The sequence below is a fragment of the Nothobranchius furzeri genome, chromosome 2 (assembly GCF_043380555.1).
Source record: "Nothobranchius furzeri strain GRZ-AD chromosome 2, NfurGRZ-RIMD1, whole genome shotgun sequence".
Classification (NCBI taxonomy): domain Eukaryota; kingdom Metazoa; phylum Chordata; class Actinopteri; order Cyprinodontiformes; family Nothobranchiidae; genus Nothobranchius; species Nothobranchius furzeri.
In genome coordinates, this window is record NC_091742.1 from 61,957,123 (window position 1) to 61,978,665 (window position 21,543).

At 41.0% G+C, this 21,543-nt stretch overlaps 1 protein-coding gene across 2 annotated transcripts in view; it reads right to left on the bottom strand.

The window, feature by feature from the left end:
• The window catches only part of LOC107377226 (receptor tyrosine-protein kinase erbB-4), a 439,798-nt gene that overhangs the window by 119,941 nt on the left and 298,314 nt on the right, over positions 1-21,543 (bottom strand). For both annotated transcript variants that reach the window (XM_054747637.2, XM_054747636.2), the window contains exons 4-6: positions 11,506-11,640; positions 7,205-7,270; positions 1,913-2,031 (exon numbers count right to left, since the gene is read on the bottom strand). In XM_054747637.2, the coding sequence (XP_054603612.2) occupies positions 1,913-2,031; positions 7,205-7,270; positions 11,506-11,640 (320 nt within the window). The remainder of the gene's footprint in view (positions 1-1,912; positions 2,032-7,204; positions 7,271-11,505; positions 11,641-21,543) is intronic.

Genomic DNA, 21,543 nt, shown 5'->3' on the forward strand with positions numbered 1-21,543 from the left:
GTCCCATTCTGTCTCGCTCTGAACTTGAGACAGTTATCCACACCTTCATCTCCTCACTCTTAGACTACTGTAACTCTCTTTTCACGTGTCTGAGCAGAACCTCCCTGAACCGTCTACAGGTGGTTCAGAACGCCTGTGCTCGGCTTCTGACCAAGTCCTCCAAACACACCCACATCACCCCGCTTCTCCTCCAGCTTCACTGGCTGCCAGTCAACTTCAGGGTTCATTTCAAGATCCTGGTTCTGGTCTATAGGGCCTTACATGGACAAGCACCATCTTACATTGGTGATCTTCTTAGTCCCTACACCCCCAGCAGGTCCCTGAGGTCCAGTGATAAAAGACTACTGGTTGTGCAGCGCACCAGGCTAAAGACCAATGGTGACAGATCATTTGCTGCTGTGGCCCCCAGACTCTGGACCTCTCTCCCCCTGAACCTGAGATCAGTGGACTCAGTGGTCTCATTTAAAAAGCAGCTGAAGACTCACCTGTTCAGGCTGGCTTTGGCGTGACCTTCTTCACCACTCTCCCCTTGTTCTGATCTATCTACCAATTACGCATTTCCTGGGATCCACTGATTTCCCTCTTTCTTATTTATTTTTCTTTCTCCTTCCACACATTTTTATCACAAGTTATGAATTTTTTAAAATTTTTATCATATTTTTATGTAATTAAAAAATCATTTAATTTTGTTAATTTTTGCACTCATGAAACGCCTCCTGATTTTTATCTTGACAGGTGCTATATAAAAGATAGTTTTCTTTCTTTCTTTCAGACGGTGAGGGGGTGATGATGTGTAAATGTTTAGTCATGTGACCGTGACGCATTATTCCATGTCCAGTTAGCCAGAATCAAGGCACAGATACCGGTTTATCCTGGCTGGCCTGCAGAGGAGTTTGTTCTAAAGAGTTCTTTCACGTCATTTTCAGCCACGCTTTGAGTAACATTAGGGAGAGGTGAGCATGTCCTTTACTGCTCAAGAGTTGAAGACAAAGTTGTGACCATTTCAGTACCAGGTTAATTCCCAAACACCCCCGTTTCCTGCTGAAGCCTCCAGCTCCGTCTCGATTGTCTCAGCCTTTCAGCCAGTCACCAAGCAGTAAGGTGGCCTGCTCTCTGTTTCATCCAAAGTCACATCACAACCACACGTTCTCTCACATTCATATATTCTCCTCTCATACACACACATTCTCACTTGCACATTCATACTTTCTGGTTTGACATCATATGAATATCAGAGATAATATATATATATATATATATATATATATATATATATATATATATATATATATATATATATATATATAGATAGATAGATAGATAGATAGATATATGTGTGTGTGTGAGAAATTTAAGAACGTTTGTGGTTAAAGACAATATGTGTGTGTGCGTGTATCTAGGTTTGTGTGTGTGTGTGTGTGTGTGTGTGTGTGTGTGTGTGTGTGTGTGTGTGCGTGCAGAGAATGTGTGTGTGTGTGTGTGTGTGTGTGTGTGTGTGTGTGTGTGTGTGTGTGTGTGTTTGTGTTCGTAGTGAATATAGGTGTGTGCACAGAAAGTGTGTGTGTGTGTGTGTGTGTGTTTGTGTTTGTGTGTAGAGAACATATGAGTGTGTGCATAGAATATATATGAGTATGAGTGTATTGTATGCATGTGTGAGGAGAATACATGTATGTGAGAGTGACAGGGTAAATTATTGCCTACATGGCCCCTCATAGTTACTAATGCTTAATAATGCACTAATTAGTGTTAATAAAGGGACCCTTATTGTGAAGTGTTACCTATGTTTTTCATCACAATTGAAAGATCCCCCATTGCCGTTAGTGAAACTTGAACCCCAGTTTTAAATAAACGTGAGAATGAGAAGGGAGATGTAAAAAATGCAGTTGAGTGTGTTAGTGTGGTGCAGACGTACGAAGCAGTCCGTGTCTTTGGGACCAGAGCAGCCGCCGGCACACTCCCGATGACAGCAGTCACTGACGTAGGGCCCGAAGCACCGACCGTCACACTGCTCAGCACACACCGTTTTCGTCACTGCACAGGAAGTTAAAATACATCTTATAGGTTTGACACAGGCGTTCATACACATTTATAAAAGAGACAATACCACCGCGCACAACCTTCATCTCAAGTCTGCCGAATATTTTCAGGCGGAATGAAACTCGCTCCGGTAACCCTAAAGGTTGAACACACAGTTGCCAGCTTGAACACGCAGACCGGCTGTCCTTGAGCGAGTCTCATCCTCCAGATTCAACTTAGCGACTGAAACTTGGCAGGTACAAATTAGCTGCGGCATGCTGCTGCTGGAGGAAGTTTAGCAGCTTTACTGGGAATTTCATTTGGAAAAATTAAGAATGAATCCAATTGTTCTGGATTTCACAGGGCGACTTCAGCCAAGCCAAGCATACCAAATGGTCCTGATTCTTAGAAACCCTCGCTTCATCTGTTGCCATACCAACTCCAGTAGAAACCAAGTCAATATTAGCTCCTCTCTGTATTCTAATGCAATATTAAAGACGCCAGTACAAGTAATAATAGTAAAATATAAATTTCCTGATACTTATTTCACTCGGTTTGATGAAGCATCTCCCACCAGGAAGTCAGCAGGAGCTCAATTAGAAACTGCTGTTTATACTTTCGGCAGAGTTGAGAACATAATGACGCAAGGGGCAAAAATAAATAAAATCAAAACAAACAAACAACAAAAAACAAGGTAATTTATTAGTTTTTGTTCGTAAAGAGAAACAATAAGATTCATTTAGTTTGGCTGCAGATTGCACCATTTCTCCCAGATCATTTCAGAAACAGTCATAAATGCATGCTTTTACATCATTTCACTTAAAATATAACAATATGTTGTTGAAACAATACAAATCTATAGCCATGCACACCATTTCCACTTTTTAATGTTATGTTGTATTGCTTACCTTTGGTACTCAATTTATCAATGAAATCAAACTGAATAAAAATCTAAAAAAAACAACGTTTGTAAAAACCAAAGTGTCAACGTTACGTCCCCAAATTAGAAAGGCTTAAAAACCAGAAATAGAATAAAAAGCTGTCGGGAAAAGACGAAGAACATTATACAACACATTTAGTATTTTTGCCTTAATGATTTATATTGCAAGAAATATTTGCTGAGAAAATATGTTCATCAATTTAATTTTCAAAAATTTCTGCTAATTTCTTACCCCGTTTCTCACTGGAAGCATCGGTGGCGAGTAACAGCAGCGGAACGTCGCTGCAATGCGGACATTTTCAGGTGCGTCCCAGAGGCGGCACGCCGCACAATTAAGGATAGGTTGGAGTTCTTTTTTTTTTTTGCCGCATGCCAACACGTCAGTTTCTGCAGTTAACATAGGGCTGGACAGGAAATCATTGTAAAACCCCTGCTGATTTTCAAAATTAAAGTCCATTACAGCAATGTGATTTCATATCTATGTAGATTACATAAATTCAAGTGACATAACAGCTTATTTACTCCCAGTATCATTCCAGAAGAGCAGTGGTGTGTTTTTTCATGGCTTTGATCCTGGCAGTGGAGAGGAACAACATCATATATGACATCAAACAGGGAGACATGTCAAACATGGTTCCTTCTTTTTAGTTAAATGGCGGATGACATAAACAAACCGTGACCTTTGAAGTCTTGAGGGATTTTGTGATCTCGCGAGTCTAGTAAGAAGTCCAGCGAGGAAGGCGTTCCGCGACAAAAACTCACCAGGTGTGTACTGGACTGCAATGTAGCTTGCAAGTAAACCCTACCACTGCCGTTCCGCGCCGCTGATGCTTCCAGTGGGAAATTGGGGTTATAAGGCGTGTTTCCATTGTCATTTCCAGGAGGGGTAATTGACCAGGAGATACGATGGCCAGGTAATGTGCTGAAAAGAGCACTGCCTGCTGAGATTTGCATGCCCTGTCATCAAAACCGCAAAACGAGGAAGTAAATGATTAGAATAAGGAGTGATTTTTAATAGATTCATAATATGAACACAGTTTTTAATCTGTGCTTTTATATTATTTGCTTCTCCTCGCTGATGGTTTAAAAAAGCAGGGAATTGACTCAAAATTACAAACCAAGGAGCAGAAAAAAGTATTTTGACATAAACTTTAAAGATTTGTCTCGATATGTTAAAATGAAACGTGTTAAAAATTGTCATTTCTTTTATTTTTATGCCCTTAAAACATCATTACATAATGGAGCACACAGATAAGAATGATGTAAATTGTACACATTTAATAAAAAGTTGCCTCGTTACTCATATTTACATACGTACAGCCGTTTTTTCCTCAGATTTTCTGCGTGGCTGGTTTGATGATGTCAATTTGGTGAGACACATTTGTAGTCCTGGACAAAATTTCATACAACACCTAAAAAAAATGTTTTCCACAGTTTGGAAAAGGCACCTTTTTGGCATCAGAACGTGTCTTTAAAATTTATGGACATCATGTGTGAAATCCATATTTAACAGGATTAGAAAATAGCCACATCGACTTGCATTAATCTTTTTGTTCTTCTGGGCACCCATAGCGCGGAAGTAGATGGGTGCAACTTGGTGCTCCCTATTATGACTGCTTTAGCCTTGAGTGATGTCACTGATCAGTGCCAAAAAGCATCCACAGTGACAATAAAAGTTTTATTCTGTTGAAATACATCATAACTTAATTCATTCGGAGGACTGGGTCGCAGCTCTGTGATGTAAAATGTGTTGTTTAATGACCGGAAGAAGCTTCGTTTTCTACAGCGCTCTGTGAGACAACATGCCCTATGGATTACGTTGTTGTGGGAGAATTCTGCAGTGTTGTTTGGTGTTGGGAGTTCAGTAATGGTGATTTTAAAGCAGTGCCCTCAGGGCTGTGTCCTCTCCCCTCTACTCTGCTCTCATTACACCAGCAGCTGCACCTCTAACCACAAGTCTGTCAAGCTTATGAGGTTTGCAGACGACACCACCGTCACTGGACTCATTTCTGAAGGGGATGAGTCTGCCAAACGAATGGAGGTGGAATCGCTGGTGTCCTGGTGCAGCCACAATAACCTGGTGCTAAACACCCAGAAGACAACAGAAGTTGTTGTGGACTTTAGGAAGCACACAGCCCCTCTCCCCTCCATAACCCTGTCTGACACTCCCATCACGGTAGTGGACTCATGTCGCTTCCTGGGTACCACCATCACCCAAGATCTCAAGTGGGTGTCCACCATCACCTCCTTTATAATTCAATTCAAGTTTATTTATATAGTGCCAAATCACAGGAGTCGTCTCAAGGCACTTCACACAGTAAACATTCCAATACAGGTCAGGGGTCTCATTTATCAAACATTGTGTAGAATCCTTACTAAAACAGTACTTAAGCTCAGCACAAAAAAAAAAGTACTTATGCTGAGTAGGTTTGTGATCTATCAAACATGGAGTACGCACAGCTGCACGCAGTCTCCGCTTCATAAATCTGAGACTAACGAGAAAGTTTCTCAGCTGCTTTTTAGTCACATCCCGCCCTCACCACGCCCACTTACTGCCATAAATAGTCAATGCAAAGTGCCTTGTGGATCTCATGCATATACATAAGCCGGCTATTGCAGCGCTCCACCAATGACATGGCGACCGTAGATCAAGGCAGATCAAGGAAGCTCAATTTCACAGAAGTAGAAGTTGAGGTACCTGTGGGTGAGGTGGAGAAATGACAGGAAGTGCTTTTGCAAAACAAATAAGAGAAAATCCACGGAGTGGCACAGCGTTGCTGAAGCCGTCAATGTTGTGAATTCTTCAGAGAGATCTGTGGCGGATATTAAAAAAGGTCCAATCTGGTTTCGATCCCCTTGTTCTGATCTATCTACCAATTACGCATTTCCTGGGATCCACTGATTTCCCTCTTTCTTATTTATTTTTTTCTTTCTCCTTCCACACAATTTATCACAAGTTATGATATTTTAATTTAATAAAAAAATCTTTAAATTTGTTTATTTATTTTTTTTTGCACTCATGAAATGCCTCATCATTTTAATCTTGAGAGGCGCTATACAAAAGATTGTTTTCTTTCTTTCTTTCAGACGGTGAGGGGGTGATGATGTGTAAATGTTTAGTCATGTGACCGTGACGCATAAATGTGTGTGGTGCGTGTGTGTAATTCAAGGTTGGGGGTCCTGTGCAAATACACAGATTACATGAAGGGGTGTGGCGCTGTTAAAGGTGTGAGAAGGTCATTGGCTGCAAACTCCCCTCCATAAAGCACCTGTACACCTCCAGGACACTGAGGCGTGCAAGTTGGATCACAGCAGACCTGAGTCATCCTGTCCCTATGACTCGCTCCAGTCTGACAGGAGGCTCAGATCCATTCGGACCAGAACCTCCCTCCACAACAGTTTCTTCCCCTCTGCTGTTGGACTCATCAACGACAATCCTAGGGCTGCTCACTCCAGTCGCTTGGTTCCAGCCACATGACCCGGTGTTGTGTCTGTAGCTGAACCGATCCGCTCTGATCAGAACCTACACTGTCTTGTATTTAGCAGCCACTTTATATTATTGTTTTCTCATGATTATATTATTACTTCCTATTTTTTTTTCTAATCTCTTATTTTTATCATCCTTTTTTGCACCAAGTCCTGCAGCAACTTCCTAAGGTTGTGATTCTCACACATATGGCAATAAAACCTTCTGATTCTGATTCTGTTTTTACTAATGTCCGTTGTTTTGGACGACATCTGCTGATGAACTTTCCTACTGAGTTACAACCCAACTCCCCTTCAAGTACTCTGAAAGTTTGTGAGAACATTCGTTCGTCCAGCCCGGTGAGTTGGAGACACGCGCATGCCGGGAAGTTTTGGAGAATTTACCCTGAAGTTCTGACAATGGAAACACACCTATAATAGATAGAATTTACGGAAGAGGAAAAAACAAAGATTCTTAAATCTAAAAAAATGTCTCAATCACAGAACTCTGAATTCTCACATTATTCTCAGAAGCCTTTTTTTTCCAGTGGGCCTAATCCTCTTTGGGAGATATTTCTAAAAATGTACAAATTCTTTTTGTCTACAATATTTTTAGTCTGGTTGACTGAGATTAACAAAAAGACTCTTCGGGCTGTAAAGTCTGCAGACCCTGTTATTTATTAATAATTACATAATGACAAAAATGATCCCTTGAAGGGGTTTATCAGCCCATCTGTGATATCTACAGTGTTAGCGTTAACATGTGACATAGTGCATACTCACAGGTTTGACACTGGGTCTCCTGAGGCCCCCAGCAGCGTCCGTTACACGAGCGATGGCAGCGTTTGCCTGTGCAACACACCAACAAACTTCACAAATAGTTTGGAGGCAACACAGCAAAGCTCATTTGTGACAGCAACACATCCGTGGAATCTGTGGGACAACAGGCCACCGCTGCTTGTGGTCTGTGATGCACATGGACGTGAAATACGGGCCTCTACTCCCTTCTGTCAAGCTCTTAAATGGAAAGTGGGACCTGACAGAGGACTCACAGCCCTCATCTGCCAGCGCCCCATCATCAAGACTTAATTGACTATGGGTTAATCACATAGTAAGTGAAACAGCGTTGTCACCCGGCCACTCCAACCACTCCCACCGCAGGGTCGTCGATGTTAAATACTAACTAGAACTCGGCAGCGGGCCCCAGTTTGGCAACCTCCACTCCCACACACTCTTTTGTCATGTTTTTGGTGCAGCTCCTCTGTTCTTTGCTGCTTTTTAACTCCCTCCTTCAATATTTAATCAACAAAAATGAAGTGCTGCAAACAATTTGTACTTCAAAGTGGGTCCTTAAAGGAGAAAAAGAAGCTTGAGGAGAATGCTGTTCATTTCCTAAAATTAAAGTCAGAATTAGGAAATAAAGTGAAGGAAGCAAACTTGTTTTGTTGTTTTTTTTCCCCCAGCTGGGTTTGTTTGTCTTTATTATTACTCTAACCAAGGGTTCAGGGTGATGATTTACTGGGTAAATTACAAGATAACATGTTCTTCAATCAGTCAGACGGGCAGCCCTGATAGTAACTGCAGAACTCAAAGAATGTCAAGATTCAATAATTAACAATAAAATATTCGTGAATATTTAAAGCTAAGTCATGCTTTTATTTACCACTATTGTTGTTGTTGTTGTCATGGAGGAACTCATGCTGTAAAGAAGGATAAAGGTTAAATTATACTTCTCCGTCAACTCCACCAGGGAGAGACACGCACACACAGATGGAGAAAATTTGCCCTCTTGCTTCTACGCCTCCTGGAGTGTTGCAAAGCAATTCTCCGCCAGGACAACAGAGGGCGTGAAAAGTAATCTTGTGTATTTTTGACCAAACCAGTCACGTATTTTGAGACTTATCAGCTTGTTAAAGTTCGTAATTAGCGTAACCACAAATCAGATGTTGGCACGTGCAAATATCTCCTCTTCCCTAGCACAGCTGCTACTCAACATGGCCAGATTTATGGTGGTTCTTTCCTCCTGAAGGAAGGATTAGAAATTTGCAAAATTTACAGCAAATTTTTCTTTGCTCTTTTTATTTCTGGTTCAATGACATCACTTTGGTGATGCACATTTGTAGTCCTGGACTTATATCCCCACACAACCTAAAAAAACTTTTGCCTCTGTTCAAAAATAAGCACTTTTTTGTCATCAGAATGTGACTTTAAGATTCACAAACATCATATGTGAAATCCATGTCACATAACGTATGAAATTAGAAAATAGCATTTTTAGCCACATTGATTTGCATTAATTTTTTCATACTTCTGGGCACCCATAGTCTGGAAAGTAGACAGGTGTTAATGAAGCTTGGTTTATGCTTGACGCATCCGTGAGGTCCGCATGACTCCGCGCGGCCAAAATAGGTAATTTTAGTAACCACGTTCCTCCGCGTGGCCCAAAGTATCCGCACCACTCACCTAGGTAATTTTCTTACCACGCGGACGGTCCAGTGCGGACAAACATGGCGGACTGGCAAGTGCTCGAAACGGCGGAGGTTCGTAAGTACAAACATTTTTATGATTTGGTCCATAACAATCACTGTGATCAAAATATTGTTAACTCATTCACTGCCATTGACGACTAAAGTCATCATTTGCATTTTTTTACTGTGTGGGCGTCGGGACGAGCCCCCTCACCGTGAGAACAAACATCCCAGCTCTAAAGCCAATTTTCATCCGCATACCTCACACGTCATGTGATCAGGAGGCAGAAAATCCATGTGTTAGGAGATCGTTTTGGGTCGCTGCTGTAAAAAAAGTGAGGCGCGAACCGGAAAAACTTCTGCCGATCACCATTCAATAACGGATTATGAAAGAAGGGATAACGCTCGAAATGCGCAGATTCTTCCTGATGTAAGAGGTGAGTCTCCATTTTGTTTAGTTAGTTTTGGCGTTGACATCATCTTAGAGTGTAACGTTCTGTGACTCTTAAAAAAAACAGAGAAAACGCTGAAAAACGCTGGCAGTAAAGGGCTTTTCTGATCAGGAAATAGCTGGCAGTGAATGACTTAATAATCACTGTCACAGTCGAAAAGACAAGGGCACAGAAAAAATGTTGTAAACAACAGTGACTTCTACTTCTACTCTGGCGTAGTGTTGTATGTATGCCATAGAGCCCCATGCCGCCCCCTACAGCCTGGGAGAATATTGGCTCACAGCGAAGACAAGCCACAGAGGGTAAGAAGGAACCGCAAACACTGCAAGTTCCGATGCGCATTTCATCCGCGCATCTCATTTCTGCGCTGAACGTACATGAATCAATCATAAACCCACAACAACAACAAAAACAATAATTTAGAGGTTGTGCTTACACCCAGGTGTAATTTATAGCACATACAAGGCATGTTTACTTATGATAATAGCTACGTTTCCAGTAGACAACTTTCAGAACATTTTTGGGAGGGTGAAAGGTGACGGGTAAAATAAGATAGCTCAGCTCCAAAAGGTGTTGTTCAGGGGGCATGTCAGCTGTGACATAAAAAGTGATGTTTAATGACTAGAGGAAGTACGGTTTTTTAAAGACCTCTGTAGGATTCCACAAAGAGGCATAAAACACGGCGTTAAGTGGGCTTTCACCATATTTTAGCATTGGGAGTTTACAAATAGTGATTTTAAGTCAACATGAGCGCTGCTTATTTTCTACCCCTTCCATTAAATGTAACCAGCAGTTCTTCCATTTTTACAAATGCCAGTTGTCTGGTGATGTCTGCCGATGTCATTTCCAGCACGAGTAACCATGCAAATCCTTCCAGGCGACTTCATTGGCCTATTCTGAGCTCATACCCCAGTTCAGGTACTCAGATTATTCCTGAAACGAACATAATGACTTCACAAGTCAGCCCAGTGAAGTGGAGACATGCCGCAAAGTCTTGGTAAAATTACTCAAAAGTTCCAGTAGTGGAAACGGGCCTAATTTATGCATTGAAGATCTTTGTTCCGGTCCTGGTTCACTTTTTGAGCACTTTTTATCTAAAATAAGTTTATGTGTGTGTAAATGAGTGAATCACCATTTGTGTTGTAAAGCGCCTTGAGGGGCAGTAGAAACTAGAAGTTGCTATAAAAATACGGGCCATTTGACTCCTGAAATTTTGACAGCATTCTCAAAACAGTATTTAGGTATTCTCCATTTTAGCTTTGATCTCAAAATGTTTAATTTTAAAGTAAAGTTTTGTGTCTAAACGTTATGAACTCAATCTCAAATTTGACTTTTCGTTGTTGCAACTTTAGTTATGATATTTGAACTTTTATCTCAACATTTCAACCTTAACCTTAAAATGTTACTTTTAATCTCAAACTTGTATTTTTAAAGTTGAAATATAAACTTTGATCTCAACATTTAAATTGTATTAAAAATTTCCCCCAACATAATAATTCTAAACTCAACCTTTAAATTGTAATATTTACATTTGAATCAACACCGCACTAATTTTGACATATTCTGCAACGTAGTTTAGACGTTTTATTTAAATTTAATTTGAGCATTTCACTTTTAATCCCAACATTTTGACTTTAATCTCAACATGGACACAAAATAACCTTTTTCCTAATTATCTCTTGTCAATAATTTGCCTTTTTACACATGCCTCTTGCTGCCTATTGATGCCTCGTCCATCTCTACTCAATCTAAAAACCTTTCTTTGCTTTTCTTTTTGTAGTCCTCTTCCAATCAGCAAGATTCTTGTCTACACATGGGCAGCAAATCTCAAAAGATTTGGTTTGACACAGAATGCCCAGTGGACTGTGATGCTTGTTTTATGGACAGGAATGGGTAAACTGTCAGATTGGGTGAGATTAACAAAGAGAGCAACAGACAGCTGCTCCACGGGCCTCGCTACCAAGCCGCAGCCATCCCAATACGATGGGAAGGTTCACGCGTTGATCTAACTTTGTGATTTTGCTTCCAAGTCACCTATAGGCAAACGGCGTGTGTGTAAAGGAACGACTGCTGCCGCTGGTGTCTGTGTGGAACTTTGGGAAAAGGATCAAACCATTTGAATTGCATCCAAAGTTTCCAGTCTGACTGGATGTGCTTTACTCACATCCGTTGTTGCTGTTGTTGGACGGTACCACCAGCAGCTCGGCCTGGGGGTTCTTGATAATATCCCGCCAGTGGATGGTGTCGGCGTGACACAGGAATTTGTTCTGGTCAACATAGACACCCCCGTTCAGGATCTCTGCACAAGGAGAAAAGAGAGCAAAAAGAAAAAAGAGAAATGAGCACACAGCCATGGATTTATAGTGGATTTATTGTACATGTACAAGATGGCAGGAAATCAATACTTCAAGGTTAACTCTTATTGTTCTTTTGTCTCCAAGTCCCGTGTTGCAGACGGTGCTCTTTGAAGTGCATCTGAGCATGAAGATAAATGCTATTGACAAATGCACACAGTAATTCCATGCCACGTCCAAAGACACTGACAGTTTACATAAATAGAGTACTCAACACAAAAAACGGGAAGAAAATGGATTTTTATGCAAACTAAACAGCAATGCTTTTAAGAAGGATTCATCCCGTATAATTTCCTAATCATGCACTGAGTATTAAATCCCTTCATTTAGCTGCAGAGTTAATGAGTCTGAATGTCACAAAAAAGACACCAGATACTTGTTTTGCTAATTAAAACTGAAACCGGAGCGGATATAAAACCTAACTGTTCATGAGAATTTGGCTGTATTTAAATCTTTTTCGGGAATCGTAAAATTCTGAGGTTTTTATTGCAACTTTTATTATGTTCGAGGGCTTTTTCATGGCCTGAATCGTCAAACTTAGTCGTAAAAAGCTGGTTTCTTGACCTGCTTTATGCGATTCGATCAAATCGAGAGCTCCTGCTACCAGCAAATCCAGGGTTCTCAGATGGTGATTAGCAAAAATGTGTTTCTATTTTTCTTTTTTTTTTTTGAGGACCAGTGGCTTTAACAGATGCCAGAGTGGAGAACAGAATAATAAAGCCTAATCCTTCTCCATGTTGCTAATCCTGGTTTTAGACATGGACAGTGAATATAATGATGCTTCTGTAATCCACCTCCCTCCCAAGCTGTGACCTGAGGCGCAAGAGCCACCATCGGTCTTTCATTGGCGCGCCATTCGGACGCATCGTTAACCGTTGCGAGGGGATTTAGATCCAATCACCTTGCATGCTTGCATCCTTGAATTTGAAGTATGGCCTGATTCCTGGGAGGTACTTGTCATAATAAATGAAATTTAATTCAAAAGAAGTTGGTTCAGATTAGGACCGGATGGGCTTAAAAATAAAGAAGGGCATTGTCTCTCCCGGCAGATTATTAAGAGCATATGAGTTATAGGGACGATTCGGCTGCTGGGAAGCTGCGCGCGGGGAAGCTAATCATTACCATCCGACACCCTGATTAAGGAAGTGGGCCTTGGTGGAGACAGGGACATTTATTCAAAGCCCTCTTAGAGGTGACATGGCGCTTCGTCTGCCTGCTGAATGGCCTACAGCCGCGGCTTCATGTAATCATGTTCCCGTCACTATGGACCATTTATCAGCGGGGTGTTTACATCCATGCATGGTTCAGGGGAAAAGTTGTATGCTTTTTTTTAGTCAAACAATGCATTTAATTGAGGAAAAAAAACACATCCATCCACTGTTGGGACTCTGACAGAATCAGATTTTCCACCAACCGACTGTATAACGGTTGCCCTGAAGTCACCTTGACATGATCGAAGGCTTTCCTCTCAAAATCCTCTAATACCACCAGTCGCTTCCATCGGTTTTCTCCGCACACAGCCTCACAAAGTTGGCAATTCACACAACTCACTGTGTGGCAAAGGTGCAGAGAAGGCATTTCTTCCAGACGAGCTTCTTTTCAACCAAACTGGACACCAGATGATGGATAAGGGCTCCACGGCGCTCGGACAGAAATGAACTCCTGGCTTGACGAACGTGCCTGAGCCGGGATGTAACTGCTGGTCTTTATGTGGTGGAACACCGTAAAACAGCCTTGAGGTTTCTGAATAACGCTTTATTTTACATCGGAGCACAAGACTCAGCAGATGTGCTCTCATATTTTGTAGCCGTCTTGGACATTGAGACAGCTGATAGAGGTCTAACATTATGAATTGTTTATGGCCCATAAGGACGAATAAGGAAAAAGTGTAATGTTAAATAAGGCTGTGGCTATCAGGAAGTTATTGACTTAACTCAAGTGGTGGACAGGCTTCGACATCTCAAGAGGTCTAAAGAGGCAAATATCAGAAAAAGACAAAAATGACAAAATGGACTTCCTTTTACTCTAAGGACCTTTGAGGTATGACAGATAGAATCGATTTAGCTTTTTTATAGAGAGCTGTGTCCTTGTACGCACCAGCTCTGATCCAAATGTTCTTTTAAATGCCAACACCTCCCACCACTAACTGTTCCAGCACTCTGACAAGCCTCCATCAGATGGTCACTTATTAACGGGCCAACATCCTGCACCGTTGCCCATCCCTGAGCCCCTCAAGACAGCCGAATGCTTTTTACAACCTCCACCTTCCACCCAATTCTCCTCCCTTTCACCATGATACACATGTCAATATGAAAACTATTTCCTGACTAGTTCTTTATTTAAATCCTGATTCACAGGAAAATATTGAGGGGGTGAAGAAACAGGAATGAGAGACATGAATAAAAAGATTTACTTACCGAAATGGAGGAGGCAAAACTGCTCTGAGTGCTGAGGGTCAGATTAGGCTAGTATGGAAGCGTGAAAGTGCCAAATTTGACAAAAAAAGAACATGCTTTTTTTTTTGCCTTGTCTTTGTGCTTTTGTATTACTCTAAAACAACTGTCTCACTGAGTTGTAACTGTTGGTGAAAAATTCTTCATTTTTGTTCATGATTGAGTTTCCAAATTTTCTCCAACCAGTCCCAGTGGTATCCCAGGTTTTTGGAGTGGGCTCTATGGCCTCGTTGCTAAAATTCTGGAGAGGGTGCTCGCTGCAGAACTACAAAGGCGGAGCTGCACCATAAGGTGGAGCTGCACCAGAGTCAGCCCCGCCCATTCACGCAAACTCAGCCTAGCCCACTGACTTCCGTTGTTGTTTTCAACTTTATCGCAAACTGACCTGACCCACATGAATTACGGCTGTTACTAGTTTACAGTCGTTAATGCTATGTTCTATGCTCCAATTAAACAAGATAAATATAACTTGCTACATGACAAAGTCTGAATATATCCCGAAATAAAAAAGTTTCTCTTAGCGAATATCTGCCCACAGCCGCTCTAATAAAACTCCTGTACAACAACATGTACCACCACCATGTGGGTTCTGTTAGTCCAGTGGCAAGATCATTTGAGTTAAGTTTTGCTTTCCCCTCAGCTGATGCTGGTTCGATTCTCGGTGGGGTCGGCAACAATCTATTTAGCCAGCTGAAACATTGAATTTGTTCATATTTTAGTTGTAATGTTCATTTTCAGCAAAATATTTATGTCTCTACAAGTTCTTTGAATTTGGTCGTTCCTAAACAGCATTTTAGTTGAAACTCTGCTCACAGATGGACTCACACTGGCTAAATAAACGAATGAATAAATAAAAAAAACACATTAGTCATTATATGTTAAACGGCATACCAATAAATTGTTGTAAACATAGTACTGGCAAGTGTAGCTAGAAATGAGGAAAAGAGATTATAGGAAATTTCTACTGCTGGGAGGCGAACCCGCGCAAAACTGCATGTCAACCTGACACCATCACCACTACACCACCATATCTGATAAAAACTAGGTGGCGTTACATTTTATTATGCTATTTAGTGTGTCTTTGTAGATGGTATGTATGATTTTTCCGGCGGTGTCTCAGAAGAAGTCATTTAAGAAATAATTTGTCAGAAAATTCACAGAATATCCAGATTTGAGAACCAAGACCAGGCCCTCTTCGGGGGAGGAGACCAAATTGAAGCTGAGATGGGAAGAAAATGCATGAATGAGGCCAAAAATGGCTTTGGCGTGTTTCTTATGAGGAAATGACAATATAACATGATTAAAAGTTCCAAAAGTTAGATTTTTAATTATATGGAACCTTTACAAAAACTGTTCAATTCACTTCTCAACTCCGTCCTCAATCTTGCATTTTTTTAGCCATAACACCCTCTTTGGTTCCAGAATGCTATAAAGCCTGACAACTGGAAGGAATTGGACTGACTCTGATAGAATGGGCGGGGCTGATTCTGGAATGGGCGGGTCTGACTCTGGTGCAGCTCCACCTTCTGGTGCAGCTCCGCCTTTGTGGTTCTGCAGCGAGCACCACTTGAAATTCTGAGAATCGTCAGAAAAAATCATGGGACAATTTTTCTTTAGAAATGGTAATAAGGTTTTTTTTTTCTTCATACAGTTTCCACTTTTGGGAGGCAGGCGCGTTGCAAGCTTTTCAAAAGTGTGGGGGATGTTGTCTGTTCCTAAAATACTTTCATGTTATTCATCTTGTTAGTTTAATTTCCATAACAGCGGAGCTGTTCAGAATACAAATCCAGGCTCTGTCTCGTTAGATTGGTGCAACTAAAGTTTGTACTGAATGAAACTTTACATTAAACCATGTTGAAAAGAAAATGATCCGATTAAATTGTTTCCCCCTCATTTACAGTCAGGAAGTACAGTGCAGTGCGCATGGCTCTGGGGTTAATCAAGTTTAGTTGTTTCTCTTTGCAACCATCTTCACAAGAAGGCAAAACAGTTAAACGGCAGGTTACAGATATTTCCATTTGACTGTTTATTTTGACAGATAAACTCAAGGATGTTGGTTGTTTTGAAAGAATTACCCCGACGCACACTGATGCGCACACAGATGAGCTGACATTTTAATCGTTACGCACATCGCGGAGGTAACTACATCAATCAAGAAATGATTCCCATCAGAACATCAGAGCTTTATACTGGACACTGTGCTCAGCGCAGATCGGAGTGCACACGGTGGACAGTGAGCTGAAGAGCTGTAGAGGGGTTCGCAGCGCAGAACCACAGCGATGCGGTAAGATTTCCTCCCACTGAAACGGTCTGGAAACCCGGTCTCTCTGAGGGATGTGTAACTTGGAAAAATGTTCTCTGATTATGAAACTTTGGCTGAACAGCGCTTGTTCCTGTCTCTAATAAGGAGACGCATGACGCATCCAGTCTGAGGCAGAATAGCCTCTTCAGCTCAGAAAGCACCTGTAGAGACATTTGATTACGCACAAAGTTTATGTGGAGCAGAAGCGGTCGGGCCACGGCAGGTGAAATGTTCCTAGCCTACATGAAGTGAAACTGTTTAATTGTAACATTAATATGTTACTGGACACGCTGGTCTGGTTGGTTAGACCATCCACATCCAGACAGAATTATCCTCTATTCTTTCTCTATTTGCTCTGCTCTTGTCTGGGCTGACGTAGCTGATGGTGCGCGTGGCGCGCCTAACTAGCGGCTGTGATGCACATTTTACGCATTTGGAGAGGTGGGCTGGATGCTTTGCTTTTACTGGAAGATGGATTTTTTTTTTCAAAAATGTCGGAGATTTTGCCCCATGAATAACCGTAAAAACTACTGGTGTGCATGTACCCTTATGAAAGAGTCCTACGTTGAGAGGTGAACATTAGAAGTGCAGGTAATGCATTCTGGTGCCAATAAATGAAAAATGAATGAAAATTAAATTGGGAGTTTTTACTTCATATTTTAGAAATAAAAATGACGGGGGAAACATTTATGACGTCTTTTTAAACAAAATTTTCTAGCGCGACCTGCCTGCTTCACTAAGTCACTGCTTATTAAGGTCCATCCAAAATTACCGTGGCTCACCCAAAAAATGAAAAGCTGGCGCCGCGCCAGTTAATAAACCTCTGCAAATTGTTGTTCTTCACTTTATCAAACTCAGAGTTTGTAGCTAATGTCAAAATGTAAAATTATGAATTCAGTCGAGCTCTTCCCTCCCTCTCCTGTTTCTCCTTGAAACCCGACAGTCGATGTCGGGTTTCAAGGAGAAACAGGAGAGGGAGGGGAAGAAGGAGATGAGCAAACAGAGTGAGTGCGAGAAACCAGACTGGTGTGGAGGTGAGTAAAACAGCTGGAAATGTGTGGGTGTTGAATCCCCCACATCCCCCACGGGTGCGGCACACATGTTGGGAGGGATTGTCAACAAAATGACGGTAAATTAAAAAGAACTTGAAACAATAAATGGTGACAAAGAAAAATTGTAGCACATTTTTAACCGTGTTTTACTGACTTTTTTTTCTTTTTGTTAACGCTTCCTTTGATAGTCCCCTAATTACTAAGTACTTACATGGTAATTACATAGTAAGTTAAAGTGTATTATTGATTCTGAGTTCTTAAACAGTTTTTACCATGTAACTCAGGTTCAATTTTATTTTTTATTTTTTAATCATTATCAGTAAATACTGCTGTACAAAATACATATATTTTATTACAATCATACACATTAATTACACAAAAATACACTTCAACTTACTATGTAATTACCATGTAAGCACTTGGTAATTAGGGGACTGTAAAAGGACGTTTTACTTTCTTGTTCTTTAGGATGATTATGTGAAAATAGAGAACTACCAAGAGCTGAGAGTGTCCAAAAAATAAATGAATTAATTAAAAAAACATAAAAGGTTTAGGACAATAAAACATCTCAGAATTCATAAAAGTTTTTAATTTTACTTTGTTCCTTTATATTACTGCATACTCTTTTTAGGTTGAGTAAAATGTTTTTTCTGCGTTAAAACCTGAAGTCAGATTCATTCAGTGTCTTCAAAAAAAAAAAGGAAAACATGAATCTTTTTTCTAAAGATTCCCTGTGATTAGAAAATAAGTCCCGCTCATCGCCACCAGGCAGTTTGCTGGATGACACCGTTCCCAGTGATGTGGTTTTATGTGTGCACAAGGCCACCGAGCGCGCTGCTGCCATATGGTCAGGTCATGTTTTGCTTCTGGTGAAGCATTTTCCTACAGCTCTCTTGGCACTGAAAAAAACAGCTCTCGGTGTAATGGAGAAAAAGGATTCTTGCCAAGTCAAAGTTGAAGTGTCATGTTGGATTAGAGAGATGAGTTGATGCTGGTGCGTGCAGTGGAATATGATACTACTGAGAATTGGATGGATTCCTTTAAATGTCAGACAAAATGTTTAAGAACTGCATCTAGTTTTACGTAAACATTTAATTCTGGATGGGAGTAATGACTTATCCAAAGTAATAACACAAGTTATTTGAGGCATTTGTCAAAAAGAGTAAAGAAATGAAATGAGGGACCTAAAAAAACAACAAACGACATAAATGCCACTGAAAAACTCTCAATAACCAGCTGCAACACAGGATCTGTGCTGGCAGGGTAGGAATGGGGAAGCCCAGTGTGTGTGTGACCCCAAATTGCCTTGATACGGCGCTGGGGGTGGGACTGAGGTTTGAAGGTGAATTGTATCAAAAATATAAATAATACATGCTTCTACTAAGTGGGAATGTCAGAAAATATCAATATACTGATATATTGCAATATTCTGTGTTCAGACATTGAATCGATAAATACTGCCCGGCCAAAAAAAGTTACCACCTGGATTTAATTAAGTAAATATGAAGGAGATTCCTATTAGATGATTACTGCATGGATGATTATCTTTCAACAATTCATTTAGCCCCAACTGGTGCAGTGAGTTGCTTCTCATTTCTTAAACAACTGTGTGGAAAGACACACCTGGTGGTCATGGAAAAGATGTTAGTCTGTGTGAGAAGGGTCAGATCATTGGCATCAAGCAGAGAAAACATCTAAGGAGATGCAGAAATGAGTAAAACTGGGTTAAGAACTGTCCAACGCATTATAAAAACAAAAAAATGGTCTGATGAGTCCAGATGGACCCTGTTCCAGGAGCGATGGTGCATCAGGGTAAGAAGAGAGGCAGATGAAGCGATGCACCCATCATGCCTAGTGCCCACTGTACATGCCTGTGGGGGCAGTGCTATGATCTGGGCTTGTTGCATTTGGTCAGGTCTAGGTTCAGCAACAGGATGTGCTCCAAGCATGAGGTCAGCTGACTACCTGAAGATACTGAATGACCAGGTTATTCTGTCTTCCCTGATGGCACGGGCATATCCCCAAACGACAATACCAGGTTATCCAGAGTTATCTCAGTAGTTATGCTGCTACAGGCTTAGACTGCTAGAGGACATACCACTAATTTCCACAATCTGCTACTTTCTTCTACAATTTCTCATTTAGTTGCATTATTTCCTGATATTTCAGCTGTTAACTTTATTTTTTCTCTGTTTTTCTCCCCAGAAGAAGCTATGATGATGTTCTGCTGAGCTGGGTGGCCTCATGGTGGGGGCCATCGGCTGGCACACTGCTTCTAACCACTTAAACATTCTCCCACTCCCGATAATAACATTTTACTTTTGTTGACAATAAATGTGCTACTACTAGTTTACCAGTTTAATTGATTATAGATTCAATAAGATACTGACAACAGTTTATCTTTTACTAAATAGTATCTTTACTAACAAAACACATTGTAGCCATAGCAACACTACTTGGTATATATGTTGTAAGTGTGTGTGTGCGTGTGTGTGTGTGTGTGTGTGTGTGTGTGTGTGTGTGTGTGTGTGCGCGCTCGTGTGTGTGTGTGTGTGTGTGTGTGTGTGTGTGTGTGTGTGTGTGTGTGTGTGTGTGTGTGTGTGTGTGTGTGTGTGTGCTCTGTCTTCTCGGTCCCCAGTGAGTCGTGGAGGATGACTGCTTATACTGAGCCAGGATCCTCTGGAGGTTTCTTCCTGTTGAAAGGGAGCTTTCCTCTCCACTGTCGCTACATGCTTGCTTAGTATGAAGAATGCTGTAAAGTCAGTAACTCGATGCAGTTTTCTGGGTTCCTTCGTTTATATAGGAAACCTTTTATTGATTGACTTAATGACCTGAACTGTATTGGAATGTTTACTTTGTGAAGTACCTTGAGACGACTCTTGTCCTGAGATTTGGCGCTGTATAAATAAACTGAACAGAATTGAAATTGAAATTGAATTAATCGGGCTCAAATAGTGAAAGAGTGGTTCAGGGAGCATGAGACATCATATTCACACATGGATTGGCCACCACAGAGTCCAGACCTTAACCCCATTGAGAATCTTTGGAATGTGCTGGAGAAGGCTTTGAGCAGTGGTCAGACTCTACCATCAATGCAAGATCTTGGTGACACATCCATGCATCACTGATCAATGCCACAGTGAATGTGTGCCGTAATCAAGGCTAAGGTACTGCTAATTTCAATAATTAACAGTTTATTTGTATTTCTGTTATTTTTGCATTTCAATAAATTATCTGCATGGCTGTTGCTACAGTGTTTAAATGCATTGAAACATTTTCTTATCAGTTTGTACTGCAAAGAACGATTGGCCAGTCAACAGAAAACAAAAATGTTAAATGCAGTATGATATAACTCAGCATCCTGGTTTTCTGCTTCAGTAGCATAGCACTGGTCGCAGATATATTTTTCCTAACTTGGGTAGATTCATCAGTTTATTTTGAGCAATTGAAGTTGCAGCTTCCCCAAATTGGGTCCATTTAGACAGGAACAGTAGTTCCATGGCCGTTTGATGCAAAACAAATATTAAAGAACAAGGACATGCCTTTTGAGAAATGGGACCGTTAAACTCTGGGATATCATCTCCATGTTGGGGATTTAAAAAGTTACAAATGGTGCAGAGTTCGAGACAAAGACTAGGCAGATGAAGGAGCGTAAAAAAATCTGTGTGCTTTGATACCATAACCCTGTGAATCAATAAGGCCACAGAAAAAAAACAAGTCCAACATGCAACGTGTTACTTCGAAGCTTGCCTTTAAAAAGCAGATATTGATTTTCATTGCGCATCTTTTTATTAAACTATTCTCAGAATGGATAACAGGTTGTCAGGGAGGTAAAAAAAAAAGTGATTAGGCACCAAGCTGCATCTACAAGCCAAATGGGATCATTCTGCCGCTGTTCAGTGGAACACACTCTCTTGTTTGGGAGTATGACGACCCGATCACCAATCAGTGGCCAGGGCGTTAAAGAAGGCCTGTTGATGAGCTTTCATCAGGCTGGCTAGCCACTTATCCTGAATCTCTTCCTCTGCCTAATTGCACTGA